The sequence below is a fragment of the Notamacropus eugenii genome, chromosome 3 (genome assembly GCF_028372415.1).
Source record: "Notamacropus eugenii isolate mMacEug1 chromosome 3, mMacEug1.pri_v2, whole genome shotgun sequence".
NCBI classification, from domain to species: domain Eukaryota; kingdom Metazoa; phylum Chordata; class Mammalia; order Diprotodontia; family Macropodidae; genus Notamacropus; species Notamacropus eugenii.
The window spans coordinates 249,950,981-249,971,905 of record NC_092874.1 but is presented as its reverse complement, the minus strand read 5'-3'; the positions used below and the strand labels follow the sequence as shown (position 1 = coordinate 249,971,905).

At 38.8% G+C, this 20,925-nt stretch overlaps 1 protein-coding gene across 1 annotated transcript in view; it reads right to left on the bottom strand.

The window, feature by feature from the left end:
* Positions 1-3,466: 3,466 nt before the first annotated feature.
* TPH2 (tryptophan hydroxylase 2) overlaps positions 3,467-20,925 on the bottom strand; it is a 141,686-nt gene continuing 124,227 nt past the window's right edge. The window contains exons 10-11 of the mRNA XM_072650422.1: positions 4,903-5,036; positions 3,467-4,114 (exon numbers count right to left, since the gene is read on the bottom strand). Coding sequence (XP_072506523.1) covers positions 3,940-4,114; positions 4,903-5,036 — 309 coding nt within the window. The 3' untranslated portion in view covers positions 3,467-3,939. The remainder of the gene's footprint in view (positions 4,115-4,902; positions 5,037-20,925) is intronic.

The following is a 20,925-nucleotide window of genomic DNA, read 5'->3' as shown; positions in this document are numbered from 1 at the left end:
GAAAAAGGGAAAAATAGAATGGGGCAAATTATCTCTCACATAAAAGAGGCAAGAAAAAGCTTTTTCAATAGAAGGGAAGAGAGGGGAGGTGAGAGGAAAAAAATGAATCTTACTCTCATCACATTTGGCTTAAGGATGGAATAACATGCATACTCAATTTGGTATGAAAATCTATCTTACACTACAGGAAAGTAGGGGAAAGGGGATAAGTGGGACTGGGGGATAATGGAAGGGGGACAAATGGGAGGAGGGAGTAATTAGAAATAAATACTTTTGAGGAGGAATAGGGTCAAAAGAGAGAATAGAATAAGTGGGGGACAAGATGGGATGGAAGGAAATAGAGTTAGTCTTCTACAGCATGATTTTTACGGAAGTCTTTTGTATAACTACACATGTATACTGTATATTGAATTGCTTGCCTTCTCAGTGGGGATGGGTGGGGAAGGAGGAAGGAAGAGAAGTTGGAACTCAAAGTTTTAAAAACAAATGTTAAAAAATATTTTTACATGCAACTGGGAAATAAGATATACAGGCAATGGGGTATAGAAATCTATCTTGTCCTCCAAGAAAATAGAGGGGATGGGGATAAGAGAAGGGAGGGGTGTGATAGAAGGGAGGGAAGATTGGGGGAAGGGGTAATCAGAATGCATGCCATCTTTGGGATGGGCAGATGGGAGAGATTGGGAGAAATTCTGGAATTCAAAATCTTGTAGAAATGTATGTTGAAAACTAAAAATAAATAAATTAGAATTTTCAAAAACAACAAATACCACTCTCTTTTTTCTTTTCCATCACCCATCATTTTTTAGATTTTTCCCTTTAATCCAAATTCCTTCTCAAAATTCCACTATTTTGAGAAGTCTTCAGAAACCAAAGACTTCTTCCTGAAAATCAATATAACCAATAGTTTAAATATTTGCTTCCCATTTTGTTTTGACCTGTTCACAACGTGTTTTTTCACTATCTTTCTTGTTCCCCCTAAGCTTATTTAGTCTATCAGAATTTTCCCTTAGACCACTGGGGTGTGAAGTTGAGAGAAGGACCTCAGTTTTTATTTATATTTTCCAAATGTTTATAGAAAAAAAATTTACCTTGAGACAATGTTGAAACAGAAGTCTCAAAACTGCTACTCTGAAAGTTATTTAACGCTGATTTCCTTGAAATGTGATTTCTTTTATTTCTAGTGGCAGCATGATACGATGAAAAGTACACTGAACTTGTAGTCAGATGAGGCTTGACCATGAGCAAGCCCCTACAAAATGAAGGTACCACCTGTAGTACTTGCCTTACAGGGTCTACTACTAAGGGTCAATAGAGCTCCACAAATTTGAAAGTTCTACATAAATGTCAGCTTTTCATCTTGTTCTTTCTTACCCACCTCTCAATTACCAACATATTTCATACTAGAAGGATACACCTAACAGTATGGAAAAAGACATATAGAATGAAAAGGGAAGGGGGAAATGAAATCACTCATGCTTTCAATCAGGAAACTTTCATTTATTGATTGATTCAAGGCCTCTGTGCTCAGCTGATAGTGAGAGCCATCAGAAATTCCTTGTTGATTATTGATTATAGGATGATAGAGTTAGAGCTGTGAGGCATATTAGTGACCATATATACTGACAGACAGGAAAGAACTTTAGATGTCATCTAGTCTGACCACCTCCCCCCTCCAATTCTGCAGAGGAGGGAACAATTTCTGAGTAATTAAGTCACTTACCCATGTTCATATGAAATAGGGCAGGGATTTGAGCACAGATTCATCTCCCTTTCCATTGTCTTTTTTGCATCACGAACAGTTTTCAAGCCCAAATTGTACAAAATTTGGACAACTTCAATTGTTGTGATACTGTGTCCCACGACAGGAATGAAGCCCTAATCCAGGGATGGAGAAACCTGCTATAGGTTCCTCTGCCCCTGCCCTAATCACTAAGAGTCACCAAGTCACAAATATAAGAGAGGAGAGGCCAACCTACAATGTTGGAAGCTCTTTGGTCAGGCATACTCTGGAGCCAGCTCAAACTGACTTGCAAAAGCTGATTGTCAGATTTTTGGTGTGCACATTTACACCTCAAAATCAGCAAACACTATAAGCTGAGACTTACTATATTGTTTTGTTTCTTGTCTAGTCTTGAGAAAGTGATGGATAAAAATGTTAATAATGCAGATCAAACTTAAGAGTACATGCTTTTTGGTTGTTAAATGTTAACCAACACATCCCTGTCCTTGACTGTCAACCAAACCCTACTTAATGGGGACTATCAGTTCCCCACCCATAGTCCTGGATTTATGCCCATGTACTCAAGTACACATAAACAACATGAGATTGTAAGTTCCTTGAAGGTAGGGACTGCTGTTGACTTTCTTTGCATCCCTAGTGTTTATGACAGTGCCTAGCACATAGTAGGCACTTAACAAATACTTGTTGACTTGACCAGACTAAGCACTCTGACAGTCCCAAAAAGAAAGTATCAAAAAAGCTAGGATAAATCCAAGATTGTGTTACCTAAATTCATCCTAAAATATCCCCCCAAATTCGATTATTTTCTCTTATATCTAGAGAGTTTTCCAATGTCTCTTCCAAAAATAACATCTTCTAAAATTAAATACTTCTAAAATATTAAAGTGGGCAGCTAGGTGTCACAGTGGATAGGGTGGATAGAGACAGAGTCAGGAAAACATGAGTTCAAATGTGCCTTTAGATGCTTACTAACTACATGACCCTGGGCAGTTTGCTTAACCTGGTTTGCTTCTATACAATGAGTTTCTTCCTCTATACAATGAGCTGGAGAAGGAAATGGCAAACCACCCCAGTCTCTTTGCCAAGAAAACCCCAAAAAGGGGTCACAGAGAGTCAGACACTACTAAAAAATGACAAAATAATAAAAATATTAACTATCTTCTAAAATAAAGTCCTACAGGATGTAGGTCACAACTCAAGGAATAAAATTAAAATCATTTGCATATTTGAGCTACAGTAAGCAAGCCATCTGACTTCCTCTTGTGTAAATCCCCAGTCTAAAATCCCCAATCCATTACTGATTCACCACATTTTAAAATAGGATGTGGATTTTCTTTTTCTTTTTTTGCAATAGGCATTGTCATGTAAAAGGTAGACCAAGCACAACTGATAAGAGAGTCATACTTAGAGCCACAGTGACCTGACTTCAAGTCCCATCTTTGAAATCCCGTCTCTGTGACCCTGGACAAGTCCCTTAATCTCTCAGTATCCTAGGCAACCCTGTAAAATTATAATTTGCAGAGAGGGTGCCAACTGCATTGATAGAGGGAGTTTCCGGATCTGGAAGTGCCCTATATCAATTCAGTCAGAGATCCAATGTCGTATAATTCTTGTTTCTTCAAAAGATATTGCGAAAGGAAAATCCAGCTTTGCTGTAGGTTGAAAGAATAATGAATTTCCTAATTAAAAAAAAAGGACAGGAAATAAAGAGTCATCGAGAGAGAGAGTTCTTATAATGTTTAATGAGAATAAAAGCAGCACGACACAGTGGACAGAGCTCTACTAATTAGCTGTGTGACCATGAGCAAATCACTTAACCTCTCTGGGTCTCAAGCAAACATCTAAGGTCACAGTTACTACCTTAGTGGAGGGAATGCCCTCTCCAGGTCATATTTAAATAGATACCTGTACTTTCAGCATACAAAATTAAGTCTATTAAAGCAACTATCTAGTCTTTGAAATTTGTAAATCTCTTTACAACATATATGATGATTGTCTGTTAATATATTCTTCACACAGTAGCCTAATCTTATTTGGTCTGCAAATTGCAATTAGGTAGATACACAATGATGCAGGTTACTAGCCAAGCTTCAGCACATAGAAGGTTACTACAGAAAGAATGATGTCACATGAGGGCGATTCATTAGCTGTTGAGTGATAGTAAGATGAGGCTGGCAGAAAACCGGTCCCAGGCCTCAAATCCCCAAATACTTGTTCATCTTACTTAAAGCATCACACACTGTATTCAGATCACTTCGGAGGTCCTGGACCACATTCTCAATACTCCTGGTATCCTTCAGTATTTCAATGCTCTGTGTATAAGGATTGAAGTACACAGAGAAGGGGCGAGTTATCGATTTGGCAAAGTCTCTGCAAAATAAAAATAATAACAAAATGTTAGATAATCAGCTAGCACTTTTTAAAAAAGGAGAGTGGGATAGGGAGAAGGACAGAAAGAGAGGGAGAGAGAAAAAAGAGGAAGAAAGAAAGAAGAGAGGAGAGTTAGAAGAGACATAGAAGAGAGAAAAAGAGATAAGAGAGAGGGAAGAGGAGAAAAGAGAGAGAGAGGAAGAAAGACAGAAAAAAGAGACAGAGGAGAAAGATGGGAGAGAGAAACAAAGGGAAGGAAAAGAAAGATGGAAGGGAGAGAAAGAGAGAAGAGAGAGAGACAAAAGAGAAGGTGAGGAGAGAGATAGGAGAGAAAGAGAGAAGAGGAAGACAGAGGAAAGAGAAAAGAGACAAAGAAAGAGAGAAAGATGAGAAAAGAAAGAGAAGGGAGAAAAAGAAAGAGAAGAGAGATAGGAGAAAGTGAAAGAAGGGGAAGGGAGAGGGGAGAGAAGAGAAACAAAGAGAGGGATAGAAGATAGAAAGAGAAGAAAGAAAAAGAGAGGAGAGAAATAGAAGAGAGAGGAAAGAAGAAGAGAAGATGAAGGAAGAGGGAAGAGAGGAGAGAGACAAAGGAAGACAAGACAGAGGAAAGAAAGAGAGAAGGAGGAGGGAGAGGGGAGAAAAAAGAGAGAGACAGAGAGATAGAGTAGAAGGGGGAAGAAAGAAGACAGAAACGATAGAAGACAGAAAGAAAAAGAGAGAAAGAGGCATAGAAGTGAGAGAGAAATGGACAAGTTATCTTCTTTAGACAGGAAAGGAAATAAGTTTACCTCATCTTTTCTTTTGCTTCTTCAAAACTTTCTGAAACAAAGTAGGCTTCCTGAAAGGTGGTGATAAGGCATTCCTGCAGGCAGGTTGTCTTTGGGTCAAACGCTTTCACACAGGCTTTGTCAGACAGTGCATGCTGCGAAGGATACCCCGACACTTGTTAAGCTCTGTAATGAGACTCCCAAGTTCCCTGACATCACATTGTTACAACATACTCATTGCAGAGGCATGTTCCAACCCTACTCAGCTGTTAGTGTCCCATGAATTATGGAACTCTCTCTTGCATAAGGTAAATTAGAGGGTATTTTTTTTTAAGTCTATTAGATACCGTGGGGGGGAAATGGGATTATGGCATTATTTTATTTATCATCAGCAAAATTCACAGTGAAGGACAGTTCAGAGTCATACCCCCAACAGGAATGGAATTTTAAATCCAGGCTATGAATAGAAGCAGCACCACATAAATATACTCATAAATATATCTCTATAAGCAATGTCCTGAAATTTCACTTAAATGGCAGAAGTAATAATTACCTGTGTAGAGAGGTAATTGGGGCTTCAACTGAACTATTTGTGTTATCATCACAAGACATTTTTAGGCTAGATACTGAAAGTCACCAGAGTGACTTTAAAAGTGAGTGATTCTGGGGTAGCTAGGTGGCACAACGCGTGAGAGCACCAGTCCTGGAGTCAGGAGGACTCAAGTTCAATCCAGCCTCTGACACTCACTAGCTGGATGAACCTGGGCAAGTCACCTAATCCTGAGTGCCTTCAATAAATAAACAAAAATTAAATTTAAAAAGTGAGTGACTGTATTGAAGATGATGACATAAGAGTCATTTATGGGATATTGAAGAAATGCATTGCTGTCTACTAAGTGGACCACATGACTGGGGAAAGTCCAAGGAGAAGGAGAGAATTAATAAAGGGGGAGCAAATGTTTCTGAAAATTCATCAGGTCAGTTTTACTGACTACATGATTGGCACTGATAACTGTAAGGAATAATGGGTGACTATGGTTTCAGGACAGGCAAAGAGGAGGGTTGGCAGCCCTCCTTCCACCTTCATATTTTCATCTGCTAATTTGCTAATCTATGTTTGCCTTAATTAAGTAATCATTTTTATTTTGGACTCAGCAAACAAACACGATCATTTTTACACACAAATAACAGAAAAGCAAAATTGAAGATGAAATCCCAAATGTGTATGTGGTGGATTTTTTAGGCATATAATAAATTTAAAATGGTAATTTGGAGGTGTCTCTTTCCATATTCCCTTCTACTGTATTTCATAAATGTTCCATTAACATTCCTTTTTCTTTTCTTTTTTTTAACATCATTATTATTCTCACCTTTGGCCCCTATAACTCTTCCTTCCACACTAACAACAATAATAATTATAACCTCCCTTGTAACAAGCAAAACAGATCCATTTATTGGGCATGCTAGAAAATGTATGTCTCATGCTTCTTAACCTAACGTACAGGGTTACTTATAGAAAGAAAAACATTTCTGAGCAACCTAGATTATCTAGTGTCCTGCACAAACACTATATGATATAGGTGCAAATAAATCTAGGAAGAAACATGAACCTAGTCTAGCATTTAAAGCCCTGCACAATTTGGATCCCACCCAGTCTTGTTTCATATGGCTAGGTAGTACAGTAAATGATACTGGGTCAAGAGTCAAGAAGACTGAGTTCAAATCCAGTCTGACATTTACTAGATTTGTGACCTTGAGTAGTCGACCTCTGTTGGCCTCAGTTTTCTCAACTGTGAAATGGGGATAATAAGAGCATCTACCTCCCAGGTCTGTTGTGAGGTTCAAATAAGGTGAAATTTGTAAAGTGCAAGGCACAGTGGGTATCACATAGTAGGAGCTATGTATGTGCTAACTAGTATTATTATTACTTTGTACAGAGGTCGCATGATGTAGTGGAAAGAGCACTGGTTTTGGATTCAGAGGATCTGGGTTCCAAATTCTACCTCTATAACATACTATCTGTGTGACTTTGGGCAAGCCACTTAATTTCTTCAAGCCTCAGTTTCCTAATGTATAAAATGATGGATTGGACTTGATGGACTTTAAATCTGTGATCCCTTCTTACACATTCCATTCTAGTCCCACTTTTACTTGATGCTTTACCTGATGGTCCCTTAATAAAACCTGTGATATACATGCTATTATTGTTTCCACTTTATAGATGATAAAAATGAGGCTAAGACAGTTTATGTAACTTGTTCCCAGTCATACAGGTAGTAAATGTTTGAGACAGAATTCAAACTCAGATTTTCCTGTCTCCAAATCCAATATTCTAGCCACTACTTTTTCTCTCATTATATAAAACTCCATAAAAGACTCAGAGCAGTTTTAAGCTTTATTAACTTTAAACTGCACTAACTTTTTTTGGACCACCTTATATTGTATTATATCATAGCATGTCATGTCATATCATATCATATTATGTATCAGATCATGTTCTATCATATTATGTCACCTCCCCTAAGCTAGACGGGGTCTCTTGTACATAACATTCCATTTCCACCTCCATGATTTTGCACTCTACGCCTGAAGCACCCCTCTTCTCAGCTTCCTTCAAGGCTTAGTTCAGTGGTCACCCTTGGTTCTCCTCAAAGAGTCAATATTCTCCTCCTCGCAGTATTACTTGGTATGTACTTGGTGTTCATTTATCCAGTACAGCTGTATCCACACAATAGGATGTAAGTTCCTTGAGGTATAGCCCTACCTACATTATTCTTGTCTTTGTAATCTAAACAGGTAGCGCAAAAGTTGCACAGAGCTGAGGACCAAAGCATGATCCCATTTCAGAGCTCCAAATTCCTTTCTTATTAGGCCTACAACACGAACTCTCCTCATGCCTTTGTATGCTAAGCATCCTCTATGATGCTTATCTAATAGAATTTACTGGAGAAATTTCCAAAAAGCTCCCCCTACCCTCATTCCTCATGTACTCTCCAGTGAGTAGATGACCTCCGTGAAGAAAGCTGAACTGTGTGCCTGAGCACGGCAGAAATGGCCCATTGAGTCCCCCAACACACAGAGCAAATACTATCTTGTTATTTGTTTCTTCCACTAAGTTCACCTGTCTCAGTAAATGCCCATCTGAAACTGGGACTGCAGAAGGAATCTTCCAGTGAACTCATTTCCCCCCTCCAGGATAACTTCATTATAAGCAGAAGGTCACTACACCTGCAAATGCATCTGGGTGAAATTCAGTGCAGTGCACTGAACATTAGGGATCTTTGGTTCCACATGACTGACAATTCCTTCCACTTAGAAAAACAATCTTAGAATTTTTTTCATTTTTTAAAATTTTAAAATGAATGGCTCTTTAGGAGGACTACCGTTGTTCCCCTGGAAAGAATGACAGGATCATTGGTCTTGCTTTCTTTTTCAGATTTAGAGGTTATTCACCTTTTAATCACACAGTAAGCTTACATCTCATATATGCTATATTTCTCTAATTGTCAACCTGCCCATTCATCTATTCACATGGAAGAACGACGTAATGATGGGTTCAACGATCTCACCACCTCTCCAAACTAATCTGTCTCCACTCCCTCCTACACTTGAGAATTCTTATAGGGTGAAAGCAGAGACGAAATGTGGTATAGAACACAGAGCACCAGATCTGAAGCTAGGAAAACCTGGGTTTGAATCCTGTCTTCAACATTTACTGTGTGATCAAGAGCAAGTCACTTTCCTTTTCTGAACCTCAGTTTCCCTACTTGTAAAATGGGGATGATAGGATGATAATACCCATAGTACTTACTTTGCAGGGTTGTTGTATGGTTCAAATAGGATAACATACATTAAGTACTTTGAAAACATTAAGGTCTGTATAAGTATCAGCTATTAGTCATAATAGCTGAAATATAGCACTTATATATGAATAGATATTACATCATTATGTACAATTGCAAAGCATTTTCTACATATCAATAATAATAGCTAACATTTCTATGACCCTTCAATATTTTCCAAGAGGTTTTACACATATAATGGCATTGTATCCTCCCAACAATCCTATGAAGTGGTGTTATTATTATCCCTATGTTAGAGATAAGGAAACAAAGACCGATAAGTGATTTGCCCAGAGTTACACCTCTAGTAAGTGTCTGCGGAAGGCATCAAACTCAGGTCTTCCTGACTCCCATTCTAATGCTCTAGTAACTGCTTCAAGCTGTCATCCCTCTGGAACCTAACAGGGCTCTTTAGGGTAGCAAGTCAAAGTGAGGAGGAGAAGGAATTCATGCTCCCACACGGCAAAGCAACTCGAAAATGCTAGCAATCTGTTTTTATATGTGTAAAATTCTCTTCAAATCATCAATAGAATTCTTCTTTTTTCAGCAGTAAAAATCAATGAAGTTCTTATCATGGGAAAATTCATACTATGGAAATTCTGTAGTTGTATACCCAGTTGGGCTCATGTCATCTTCCTTCACTGCAGAAGGGGATTAAAGTGGATCAAGAGGGGCCCAGTAGATTAATTAGACACTCTGCTAAAGCCTGGTATAGCAGGCACCCAGAGGCTAGAGTACAGCATTCAGAGTACTGACCCAAGATTTAAGAAAAGTTAGTGTGCTTAGAGTATTTTATTTGTAAATATGATCATTTTGGCAACAGTTATAATATCATTGAACTAATGTAATATTGGAAGGAGAAAATGCAAGGTAGTGTTTGGTTAAAAAAAATAAGAGGATAAAGAATACTCATCATCTAGGCTATTGCAGGCAGTTGGATGGACAATCCAATAGTGTGTGTGTGTGTGTGTGTGTGTGTGTGTCTGTCTGTGTGTGTGTGTGTGTGTGTGTGTGTGTGTGTGTGTGTGTGTGTGTGATTTAGGTCCAAAACTGAATAGAAGGAAGAGAAGCAGGTAGATTGCCTTTGGAAAATTGCATGGTACTTCTGATGACCCCAAGCTTCTAGCTTTAACAGCAATATTTGTCCAGGGATGTCGCATGCCTATGAATCATGGAACACCACAGTCTCCAAAGAATTAAAGTTGTAGGTCACCCAAAGGGCAATGGAGACACTCAGGGCAAGCATGACCAGGCGGCAGTATCTTACTGATGAACAACGGTCTAGGAGAAGCAGCATAAGGAAAATAGCCAGAACAGTGTATGACTGGAAAAGTAAGTGGTCCAGACCTGGAGCCACAGCAAGGGATAACCAGTGGAAAATCCACATGCTCTTCTGATCAATGCAATGTCCAAAAATCCTAGGATCAGAGTATATCTAGAATGGAAAGGATTCTCAGAGGTCATCTAGTCCAGAGGTGCCAAAGACACAGTCAATGAAATGAATTCATTGGCACCAAATTAAAAAGTAATTGAGAAATATTAACAAAATAAATTAAAATATAATGGAACATAGATGAGGTTAACTTGTGATTTTCTAAATCAATCTGTAGTGGGCAAGGATCCTTACGTATCCTTTAGTGGCCCGCATTTCTAATCATGTTTGACAATACTATTCTAGTCCAGCTCCGTCATATTACAAATAAGAAAACCAAGGCCCAGAGACATGAACTGCCTTGCCCAAGGTCACACAGGTATTACACATCAGAACAGGAAGCTGAACCCAGATTTTGTCGGTGTACTGAGTGGCTGTAGAGGAAGGTTGTTGAATAAACCTATTCAGGATTCTCAGAAGGATACCGACAAGATTCAAGAAGGATGGACAGACACTGATAGATAGATAGATAGATAGATAGATAGATAGATAGATAGATAGATAGATAGATGGATGGATGGAGCTCTAAACCAATGGAGGAAGTAGCCACATGATAGGGATCAAAGCAGTGACAAAATAAAATGTATCTTTTATGGCCCATACTGTAGACAATGAGTGTAATAGTAGACAGTGAATAGGCAATGGGTATAATTTATTGTACAAATTGTTACAATATAACATATCAATAACAATATGGTTACTACATTGCAAAGGCTTTGTATGACTTTCTCTCCAACTTAAACTATAATTAATTGCTGCATCTAACTCTCTGGCACCCAATATTTACTGAGTCAATAAAATTCAACCAGAATGTAGTAAGTGCCTACTGTATTAGAGATACTTTAATGTATTGGGAGGAACAAATAATAAGAATACTCTGAAATTCCCAAAGCATTTTACATATGCTATCCAATTAGAGTCCCAAGACTATGAGAAACCAGTGTGTGCTAGAACAATTATATTCCCATTTTATAGTTGGAGTGACTTCAGTTTAGGTAAGTTAAATGACTTGCCCATTAACAGGCAGGCAGAAAGTATAAGAGGAAGGATTTGAACTCAGATTTTCCTGATACCAAGTCCCGTCATTGGTCCACTATGCCAAATACTAAGATATGGTCATGTAACTCAAGGAAGAAACAATCAGTAAGGGTGATAAAACACAAATAGCTGTCATAAACACTAAATAAAATGTGCTTGGGACAATGAAGTGATATGCCATGGGGACCAGAGACAGGTAAGGTCTCTGAAGTGAGGGAAGATGGTCAATGAGACTTGTATCTAACAATAATAATGACAATAAGGATGAGGATAATGATGATGAATAGCTAGCATTTACATGGAGTGTAAGCTTTGTAAAGCGCTTTACAGATACGATCTCATTTTATTCTGATACAACAACCCTGTGTAGTAGGTGCTATTATTAGCCCCATTTTATGGATGGGGAAGCTGAGGCAGACAGAGGCTTAGTGCCTCGTATCTCAGCCCTGTGACAATTGGCAAGTGGGACTGATCTCCTTGCCTGATGATGCCAACAGGACCTGTATTGATAATGAGTTTTTGCTTATTGTTAATATAATTTTGCTTCTTAATGGAAAGATCTTCTCCCCCCATTAATGGGCCTGGGAAGATTTTGTTAATGAGGCACTGGTTCTCAAAGGTTGTGATGCCCTCTGGCTCCAAAAAATGTATAAGTCCTCTGAGGTGAGGCTTTACTTTGGGGCTTAGTTTTGGAAGAAGGTTTGTGTGTCAGATGAGACTGGGGAAGCAGCCCCTCCCACCCCCGCTTTGAAAACCCAGATGTTGGTGTTTCCCTCCCTGGTATCTACGTATGTATGTAATGGTCAGACAGTTGGATCCGGCTATTGAACTACAATGTATGTATTGCTTATGTCAGTTTGGAAGTGCTGTCTGTTGATTTAGATTTCTCTGTATTTTTTCTGAAGTTAGGGTGTTGACTTTTCTTCTGAACTAAGTGAATGACACATGTGTTTGATTAAAGTGATTGTTGACCCCTCAAAAGTTGCCTTTCCTTTTATAAATACGTATCTAAGAACCTGTGATAGCAGGCCCCCCTGTGTATATTGGGGTGCTTACTGTTATAGGACCCAATGGGATATACCACAAACATTTCAGGGAATGACAAAAGGCAATAAAATAAGAATTGTCTCTCCTCTTACCCCAAGAGATCCAGACCTGGATAGAATGCAGGACCAACTTCAATTTGTGACTACTTTTGTCTGTGCCTGTGTCTCTGTCTGCGTCTTCTTTAAGAAATCAATATCATATGGACAGTCCACCATCTTGTCACATGCATACAATACTTACCCTAGGATGGATTTCTAATAAATAATGAACTAAACTCTTTCAGGCCCCTAGGGAACCATTTGGTTGATTATTTTCTAATGGTTTGTTATACATTAATATAAAGCATCAATAGAACCAATTAGACTTGCTTTGCAATTGTTTGCATTTAAATGATGAATTTCAACAACAATACATCATAGGCTCTGTCACTTTGTCTAAGTCTCCATCATGAGACTTTGTTCATTCATTCCTTTTCTTTTTTCCTCTTGTGTAGTTGAAGTTAGCATCTGCTCTACTATTCTGGTTCTGATCTTTTTTCCCCTGCTTTGTGTTTTTTCATAAAATGTATTTCCACATTTCTTTTGGGCAATTATTCTTCATATTTGTCATCTTTTGTCACCTTATAATATTCCATAACATTAGCGTAGCATGGTTTATTTAACCATTCATCCATTGTTGGGCATTTAGGTTGCTTCCAGTTTTGATTTTTATGTTTTAAACTATTAATTAGGCATAAAAATCTTTGAGTGGACAGCTCCTTCTCTTTTCTTTGTAAGACTCCCAAAGTATACTCCCAACAGTTAAACTATTGGGTTAATGGTTTATGATATGAAGTTAAAGGGTAGGACTATTTTTGTAATTTTTAACAGACAGATTGACTTCCAAAAAGACTCTGCCAGTTTGCAATTCCACTATTAATGGATGAGCATACATGTTTCTCAAGAGTGTCACCATTTTGCTTTAAATTATTTTCACCAATTTAACGGGAGTGAAGTCCCTCAGAGTTCTTTTTAATTTACTTCTCTTTGATTATTAGAGAGACTCAGCATTTTTTCCAGTAATTATTTGCAATTTGTGTTCCCTTTTTTGAAAACTGTCTGTTCATATCCTTTGATGATTTCTCCATTGTGACCTGGGAATTGCCTTCCTAAACATTTAACAGCTCCATTTAGTCGGTTAACAAGGTGAACAACACGATGCTGACCAGTCTGAAAAAGGTCATACAACATCCAATAAAGAGGTAGCTAAGCTGAGAGAATGTAGCTCGTCACCCCCAAATTGTCAAACACCCTTTAAAGCAGAGAGATAGATACTAGTCAGGTTTTTACCTAAACTCCCTGAAAGATCTAATCTGGACTGAGGTATTCTTCTGAGTTGGCACTTGCTTTTAGAAAGAATGCTGGGCTAACATTCAGGAAACTTGGATTTCTAGTCCTGGCTTTGGTCCTAATAAGCTGGGTGACCTTGAACAATTCCTTCATCCTTTCTGGACTTCACTTTCCTTATCTGTAAAAGGATGGGATTGCATGGCATGATCTCAAACACTCCACCTCTCATTGTTCTGAGCTTTAACACTTACGAAGAGCTGGGATGTAGGGGCAGAGACCTGCCTCAAAACTCTGCCGTTTCAACATCCTCTCCAGCCACTGGTCCAAATGCATAAGACTTTGCAATGACATAAATCTTACTTTTTACCGCAAACTCTAATGACATAGAATGTGATCGTTACCATTCAAATGAGAGTTGGTTAAGACTGAAAAGATAAATATTTCACAGATAAAATCATGTTCTTGGCCAATTTAGGGCCAGGACACATACACATGCACACACGTACACACACGTGCACACACACATGCACATGTATATCTGTATGTGTGTTGTATTGTGTGTATATATATGCAAACCCCAAATATTCAAACACACTATCTGTGCCCTACCTGTGGTAGAGCATTCCAAGCTCATATTTGTTTGATCAGCCATAGTCAGGTACACTGAAATTTCACTTTACAATGGTGTCATTTTGGTCTTCTTCGAAGATGGACAACAACCTACCAAGCAACCATATGTGTGTATGTATATGCATGTGTGTATGTGTGTTGTGCATGTATATGTATGTATATGTGTGTATATATTATTACGTAATCTATATGCACATGTATATTTGTTGTACAGTCATTTCAGTCATGTGTAACTCTTTGGGACCCTATTTGGGATTTTCTTGGCAAGGATCCTGGCGTGGTTTGCCCTTTCCATCTCTAACTCATTTTATAGATGAGGAAACTGAAGCAAATGGGGTTAAATGACTTGCCCAGGGTCACACAGCTAATAAGTGTCCGAGGCCAGATTTGAACTCAGGTTTTCCTGACTCCAAGCCTGGTATTCTATCCACTTCACTACCTAGCTGTCCTCTTGTATATATATATATATATATATATATATATATATATATATATATATATATATATATATATATATATATATATATATATATATATATACATATATATATACACACACACATATGCATACATGTGTATATATACATGTGTGTGCACATGTGTGTACATAGATGTACTTAGCACAGTGTCTGGCACAGAATAGGCACTTAATAGATGTTTATTGATATATATGCATAAATATATATATGAACAACAGGCCTGCAAACACAAGTTTTCCCAAGAAAAAATAAATATGTATTTTTTAACCTACTATAAAATATATTTTCTGCCAAGTAAACTTGACATATCATTTCTATCCCAGTTATCAAACTGGGCAGTGATGAGATCAATGCTCCTTTTAAGGTTTATAAATGATGCTGATGGTTTTATGTGCTTAAGCAAGCTGTTTGGGTCAAAGTGGGCTAGAGAATAATTCTATCCTTCAGGCAGTTCCTAAATACAAACTTAAGATACTGTCTCCAAATCTGGTTCTCACTCTCTCTGTATGGAAAGCGTTTGTATTATGGTGCAACATAATAGATCCTGCAAAGTTATTTGCTCAGTCAATAAGCATTTATTCAGCACCTGCTGCCCTGGGCAAAGTGCTAAGGATTCTAAGAAAGACAAAAGCCAAAAGTCTCAGGGAACTTACAGTCTAACAAGGAAGACAACATGCAAACTATGTGGAAAGAGAGGGAAAGAGAGAAATAGATATAGTAAATGCAGGGGTGTGCTGGAAACAGACAATTGTTACATGTTCAGTGTGAGCATTTACACCTTAGAAATCAAAAAACGTCGCAAATCAAGTCTTGATTCATTGTTTTGTTGATTTCTAGACTTAATAAAATAATGGAGAAAATGAAAATAATGAAGAGAAAGCCTAAAAATGAGTTGATATAGGTACAATCCCTGCCCACCCCGCCCCACAAGAGTCACTTGTTAAATATGTACAGCATATCTCTGGGTAAACTAGAACTACTCAACACAGGGAAAGCTATCTTCTGTGCAAGGGAGGATTTTAGCTGGGACTTTAAGGAAGCTGGGGAAAACAGGGGAGAGAGAGAGAGAGAGAGAGAGAGAGAGAGAGAGAGAGAGGAGAGGGAGGGAGGGAGGGAGGGAGAGAGAGAGAGAGAGAGAGAGAGAGAGAGAGAGAGAGAGAGAGAGAGAGAGAGAGAGATGAAGAAAAAGAGAATTGCTCCCTAAGGGTCTGACAGTGAAATAGTCTCTAAATCTAGAGAGAAAGTCTTTTCTTGGAAGAAGAGCAAGGAAGTCCAAGGTCACACTGCAAGTATATGTCTGAGGCAGGACTCGAACCCAAGTCTTCTTAATGCCAAGGTCAGCCTTCTAACTGCCATACTATATTGCCTCTGAACTCCTTCCAATATATTACATATTAGTGTAATTTACTTTATATTCTCATTTGTCTTATAAATATTTGTGTCAATCATGACTTCCTTGAGGGCATAGACTGCCATTTGCCTTCTTTGTATCCCCACCAATTAATTAGCACAGTGCCTGGCATGTAGCTGGCACTTAGTAAATGCTTGTTGACTGGCTAAATGTCCTATCTTTGCTGTACACTTGTATTATAGTCAATTTTTGAGCAATGTTGCCAGATTGAATTAAAATAGAAATGGTTTTATGATATAGGGATGTTCAGGGGAAGGAATTAGAAACAGAGGCATTGAAGGAGTTAATGGCCTGGGAACTGAGAAGCCAAGAATCCTGATTCCAACTGTACCCATGGCATGGAATGACCACAATGCATAGCCTGGGCCGCCTCAGTCTCTTCTCTTTGAAGTTATTGTTCAGTCCTTTCGTATCTGACTCTTCGTGATCCCAGTTAGGGCTTATTGGCAAAAATGCTGGAATAATTTACCAATTCCTTCTCCAACTCATTTTACAGATGAGAAAACCAAGGCAAACAGGATTAAGTGACTTAGCCAGGGTCACACAACTAGTTACTGAGAGACTGAGACCAGATTTGCACCCAGGTCTTCCTGACTTCAGGCCAGGCATTCTATCCACTATGCCACCTAATTGCTCATAGTTCACTAATGGTCCTAATAAAGACAATATGGTAAAAATCATTATGCAGGGATATTATTTTTAAAAAAAATACTAAAACTTTAGGAAAAAGTTTGATGAGTCTTCAGCCCAGAGAAACCTGATAATAAAAGCTTACATATTTAGATATTTAACATTGCAGTGACCTCTGTGGAGAGGTGCTATGCCAAACTTTTTAAAGAATCAGTCCCTGACCTTAAGAGGCTCCAAAGCTAGTGCTCACCAGGGAAAGAGAGGATGACTCATTTTTTGGATAGATTAACCCTTATTGGAGACCAAAATGTGATTCAGGCAATTAGTCAGCAACTGTGACTTGGGCATCTACTCTGTAAATCTCACCCTGTGAGACCTACCTCATCCCTGGAAAGAGCCAAACCCTCACAGATCAGCCAGGTAATTCATCTGCTGGGAATTCTGTTTCTAACAAATAGTACACATGGATTAGGGAGCTGAAGGCAAAAATCAGGAAATGAAACAATGTGAGAATTTAGGGAAAGATGAGCTTTCAAACTGGATTTTAAAAATCCATTCCATTAGAATAGAATCTTCCATTAGAACCTCACATATCTGGCTCCCAGCTATCTAAATTTTGGGTTATCTGGGTTATTTGAGGATCAAGGCCAGAAATGGACTATAAATAGTAGTAGATAACATTTACAAATAACACTTTAAGCTTTGCAAAAGTGTTTAACATATGTAATATCATTTGATATAACATGAGATAGATGCCATTATCTCCATTTTACAGGTGAGAAAAGTGAGCCTAAAAGAGATGCAGACTTGCCCAAGGCCACATTGCTATTAACTGAGTGAAGTGGGATTTGAACTTCATCCTTCCTGAATTCCATTCTAACATTTCCACCCAATATTGTTCAGTGGTTTCAATCATATCTGACTCTGTATGACCCTATTTGGGGTTTTCTTGGCAAAGATCCTGGAGTAATTTGCCATTTCCTTCTCCAATTTATTTTACAAATGAAGAAACTGAGGTAAACAGGGTTAAGTGACTTGCCCAGGGTCACACAGCTAGTGTTTGAGGCCAGATTTGAACCCAGGAACATGAGTCTTCCTGACTTCAGTGTTGGCACTCTATCCACTACCCCACCTAGCTACGGTAATATAGCATGTACATGCTGCCCGCCCACTACATCTCATTGTCTGGAAACCTGGGCTGGAATAGAAGACTGGGAAATAAATATTAGATTGAGAACAGTTAGGGATCTGGCCTTGGGGCAAGGACAGAGAGTGGGAAGTGACCAAATTTGGGTATATTTGGATTACCCTTTGTCTCCACCCGTCAGGAATGTAAAGTTTTACAACATGCAATATTAAATTTTCTGGGCACTGGAATACTATCCCTGTTCATCTCTACTTTTTGGCTTCCTTCAGTTCCTCTAAGACAGTTCAAATTGCATCTTTTTGCAGGAGGCCTTATACATTCTCCCTTACTGCTACTACCCTCCAAGTTTACCTCCCATTTACACAACAGAAGATAGATAGATTGACAGATTAAGAGACAAACAGATAGACAGATAGATAGACAGACAGTCAGGCAGGCAGGCAGTCAGGCAGGCAGGCAGACAGACAGGCAGACAGACAGATAAATAGATAGATATATAGATAGACAGACAGACAGACAGACAGACAGACAGACAGACAGACAGACAGACAGACAGACAGACAGACAGACAGACAGACAGATAGATAGATAGATAGATAGATAGATAGATAGATAGATAGATAGATAGATAAAGAGAGAGAGAGAGATAGGTAGGTAGGTAGATTGATTATATGGACAGCATCGTGCCAGGAAACCAGATTGCTTCCATCTGAATTGTCTTAGAAAGACTCTGAGGGGCACCTGGCATGATAAGGTACCAGACATTGAGCTTCTTTCTTAAGTGAAACTGCCAAGCATTCAACTTCTGCTGCAGAGAGCATAATCCAGTGGACTGGCCACATTCTTTGAATGCCAAATGTGTGCTTGCTTAAAAGACTATTTTATGGAGAACTCACACAAGGCAAGTGATCCCATGGAGATCAGAAGAAGAGATGCAAGGACATTCTCAATGTCTCTCTGAAGAACTTTTGAATTAATTGTGTGACATGGGAGACATTGGCAAATGACCACCTAGTATGGCATGCCTGCATCAAAGGTGGTGCTGCACCACCTAATAGTGAAGCAGAATTGTAGCTCAAAAGAAACATGAGAATGTGCAAATTTAGAGTCATTTCCACTCCAAATGTTCACATGGACTATTTGTGCCAGACCTGTGACAGAGTCTTCCAAGCTTGTGTTGGTCTGATCAGCCACATTTATACCTTGACCCCAACATAGTGATGTCATTTTGGTTCTCTTTGAGAAGGAAGGACAACAACCAACCATTTGTGATTTCTCCTCCCACTCCTACCTCTCTATTCCTCCCCTTCCCCTCCCCCCAACACCCGCCATTAGCTCCTTGAGGACAGAGACCAGGTTTTTGTCTTTTAATTCCCAGCACTGATCACAGTATTTGGCACACAGTAGATGCTTCATAAATGCTTGTTGACTGACTGCAATCCAGTTACACTAGCCTTCTAGATGCTCATCACGAGACACTCCCATCTCCCTATTCAGGCATTCTCACTGGCTGTCCACCACATTTGGAATTCTCTCCCTCTTCCTCTGTATCTTCTGGGGTCCCTTCCTTCGTTCATATCCCATCAAAAGGCCCACCTTCTCAGAGGGGTCAAACACGAAACCCCTCCTGAGAGTGGCAGGAACCACATTAAAATCTAATAGGGAAATATTTAACAAAAGAAATAAATCTACCATAAAACATAGATAACACATTTTAAAATAAAGTCCACAGGCAGTCCTGTTGAGATCCTTATGTACAGATTAATGGCCCCCATTTCTACCTGAGTTTGACACAACTGGTCTACAAGAAACCTTGCCTGCTCTCCTTCAATGCTAGTTTCCTCCTTCTATTGACTATTTCCAATTTGTCCTGTATATAGTTTGTTTACACGTAGTTGTTTGCATACTGTTTCTTCCATTTGATCATGAACTCTTTGAGAGTACCAACTGGATTTTGGTTTTTATTTTGCTTTATTCTCCTTTCTTTTTATTCCCAGCACTTAGGTCAGCTTGTGGCACACAGTAGGTGCTTAATAAATGTTTGACTTATTATTTCTGTTGATGTCATAATGGAGATTGAAAGCAGCATGTGGAAACACCCATAATAACCAAATAAGAAATATGCAATACTGGTTATTTCAAATAGGACATTTCCTAAAGATGCATAAATCTTAATGAAAATTCCTATTTTTATGTTAAAATTGCATCCTAAAGTCTAGCCCTGGGTCTATACAGGTACAGAAGATTGCTGCAAGAGCATTTCTTTGGTTGGGAATCCCTATTATTCAGGTGGGCTCCTACAGTCTCATGGACTCTGAAAAAGGGGAGATAACAGAGAATAAGCGAATCTGAAACCATCAAATTTTACCTCCATGAAAATCATGAAAAATCTACATACGGCTGACTTAAACAAGATTTCAGTTACCTTTTCCATCAAAATTCTGGAAATCACAGTTATCCCCACATTATTTCTATACTGCTCAAATGAATCAGATTAGCTGAAAAGCACTGGAAACACGGAGTAGGGGAACCCTTTGATAATGTGAGTGTTCAGTGATAAAGTTAATATCTACATATAAACTAGGTCAAGCTTCTTACATGTAGTTTGGTTAGAACAAACTTTGATGTCTGACCAAGCTCTAAGGGCTCCACAGAGCTGGATTCAGCCATTTTCATGGTCATTGGAACCAACTGTTCTCATCCACCTATTCCACCAGGGAAGTCTTCACATGCTTGGGGTAGACATCCCCCTAACTCACTGATGGGTTTGAGACCTGTTGGTCACTCTCAGATGGTGAAGTCTGAGACAGTTCGACCAGAGTATGGCCGCTGTACATGCTATAACTTCTTGGAACTACTGATAAGAGTTGAGTGACAGATGTAACCAGGTCCATTAAAATTGAGGGACAGATTCTTAATCTCTCTTTTTCCATACTTCATTTCCCACATAGATTAGAGCAAGCTAATCATGGGATCATAAATTTAGACATGGAAAGGACCTTAGAGATGGAAAGGTCACGTAATTCAACTCTGTCATTTTACAGGTGAGAAAACTGAAGG